At 65.5% G+C, this 1,920-nt stretch overlaps 1 protein-coding gene across 1 annotated transcript in view; it reads right to left on the reverse strand.

The window, feature by feature from the left end:
* The window catches only part of KLC2 (kinesin light chain 2), a 9,392-nt gene that overhangs the window by 1,664 nt on the left and 5,808 nt on the right, over window positions 1–1,920 (reverse strand). Inside the window, exons 7-12 of the mRNA XM_010837837.1 lie at window positions 1,868–1,913; window positions 1,168–1,217; window positions 997–1,064; window positions 473–581; window positions 212–370; window positions 11–135 (exon numbers count right to left, since the gene is read on the reverse strand). Coding sequence (XP_010836139.1) covers window positions 11–135; window positions 212–370; window positions 473–581; window positions 997–1,064; window positions 1,168–1,217; window positions 1,868–1,913 — 557 coding nt within the window. The remainder of the gene's footprint in view (window positions 1–10; window positions 136–211; window positions 371–472; window positions 582–996; window positions 1,065–1,167; window positions 1,218–1,867; window positions 1,914–1,920) is intronic.

Consider the following 1,920-nt stretch of genomic DNA (forward strand, 5'->3'; position numbering starts at 1 on the left):
GGGGGCTCACCTGGGGTTTGGGGGCTCCTGGGGGCCACCCCCCTGCAGCTTCTTCACCAGCATCTCACTGCTGCGCCTCAGGGCATCCCGAAGCTTCCCGAAGGAGCCGCTGCGCCGCAAGGAGCCGCTGCCATCCTGCGGGGAGGCCGACGGGTTCGTCTCTGCCTCACCGGCTACACAGCCCCCTGGGCCAGCCAGCTGCTGGACTCACCCCGCTCCACTCGGCGGCAGGCCCCGCCTCCTCGAGGTCAGCCTCAGACCGAGGCCCCACACCCCCGGGCACCTCTCGGCTACCACGGCGGTCTCCACGCCCGCTGCCACCGTCCTTCAGAAGCTCCACCACCTTGGTCTGGCTTGCAGGGTCCAGGCCCTGAGCGGGTGCAGGGTGTATCAGGCGAGCAAGGGGCCCCGATCGGATTACACATCGGGCCACGCGGGCCCCTGCCCACACCCCTCGTGCCTGTCGCCCTACCTGCTTGCGGCTGCGGCTGGCACAGTCCTCCAGCGTGTGTGCGGCTTCCAGTTTGCCCTGGCGCCGGTACAGGGCCCCCAGGCTGCGCAGGGTGGTGTTGACCGTGGGGCTGCGGACGGGGAGCAGGGCAGTCTCTGACTCTGTGCACCCAGGAATCAGGGCCCACCCTGACACCCAGCCCCGCTGGCCCTGAGGAGCCTCTGGCCAACCAAAATGGAGCCCCTCTGGCGGGCGGGGCCCTGGTCAAGGTCCACCTAGGTTTACCTCTTTCTTGGGGGATCCCCTCAGGGCCCTAAGTGGGATGTCGCCCCCCAGGACTGAAAGCTGGGAACCCCGGGAGTGAGATCATCAGGTTTTCCCTGGAGGACAGAACCTTTCTGGGACAGGTGGGCTGTGACCTGGGCCTCGAAAGACGAGCTGACAGAGGAAGTGTGTGTTCCGAGGCTGAGCAGTATGGCATGTGGAGCCTGGCCTCGGCGCGCACCCACGATGCCACACCCCTCCCGCCTCTCTGCACTCCTCACCTGTCTACTTTACAGGCCTTGTACCAGCTGCCATATTCCCCATAGGGGGTGCTGTCCCGGCGCTTATCCTGGGGGAGAGATACACAGGAGGTGGAAGAAGGGCCCCCGGCATGCTCCCCACCTCGCCCTCTCTCCACGGATACCCGCCCCGGCCCTGCCCCATGGGGCTACCTTGCTCTCCTCCCGCTCCTCTGCGTGCATCCAGATGGGCTTGTTGTCCCCTGCAGGGGGAGAGGGGGCTGTCACAGCCTCTCATGTAGGCCTCTCCTGGGTGGACTGGACACAGGACTGGGGTTTTGGGTGGGGGGGTCAGGGGCACTCGAGAAGGACCAGGGTTGGCCTTTGTTAGATGAATGAACAGACAAGAAACAGACCCAAACATGACCGACCCTCTCCTGGAGTAGAGGAGTCTGGCCCAGGCCTGTGCTTGAGGAGCGTATGCCTGGGGGTCTCGGTGAGCAGACCCTTGCAGACTTCAGGACCCTGGCCCGAGATGGTGCTAGGCCCGAGCAATGGGCCGGGCTGAGGGGTCCGAGAGCAGGAAGTGATTGACCATCAAGGGCCAGGAAGGTGGCTTCGCAGAGGGGGAGACATTTGGGCCAGGCCCTCCCACTGAGCATGTGTTGCCCAGTAGAGCAAGGGGGAGAGACTCAAAGCTGAGGGCACAGGTGTGCACAGTGCACAGTGAAGGCATTGCACGGATCCAGCCTCCTGGAGGCCGTGCGAGGGGGGATGTGTGCTCATGTGTGCGCACACATGGCTGCGGACCAGCCAGACCCCTGGCGCAAGGCCTGCCCAGCCAAGGTGTTTGCCATGGATGCTGGTGGCTGAGCCGGCCTGCACTGGGTGAGCCCCCGGCAGCCCTGCTCACCGCTGACAGAGCCGAACTCCTTCTCGTGAGCGCGGGTGAGGATCTCCTTGTAC

Source organism: Bison bison, unplaced genomic scaffold (assembly GCF_000754665.1).
Source record: "Bison bison bison isolate TAMUID 2011002044 unplaced genomic scaffold, Bison_UMD1.0 scf7180017864080, whole genome shotgun sequence".
Classification (NCBI taxonomy): domain Eukaryota; kingdom Metazoa; phylum Chordata; class Mammalia; order Artiodactyla; family Bovidae; genus Bison; species Bison bison.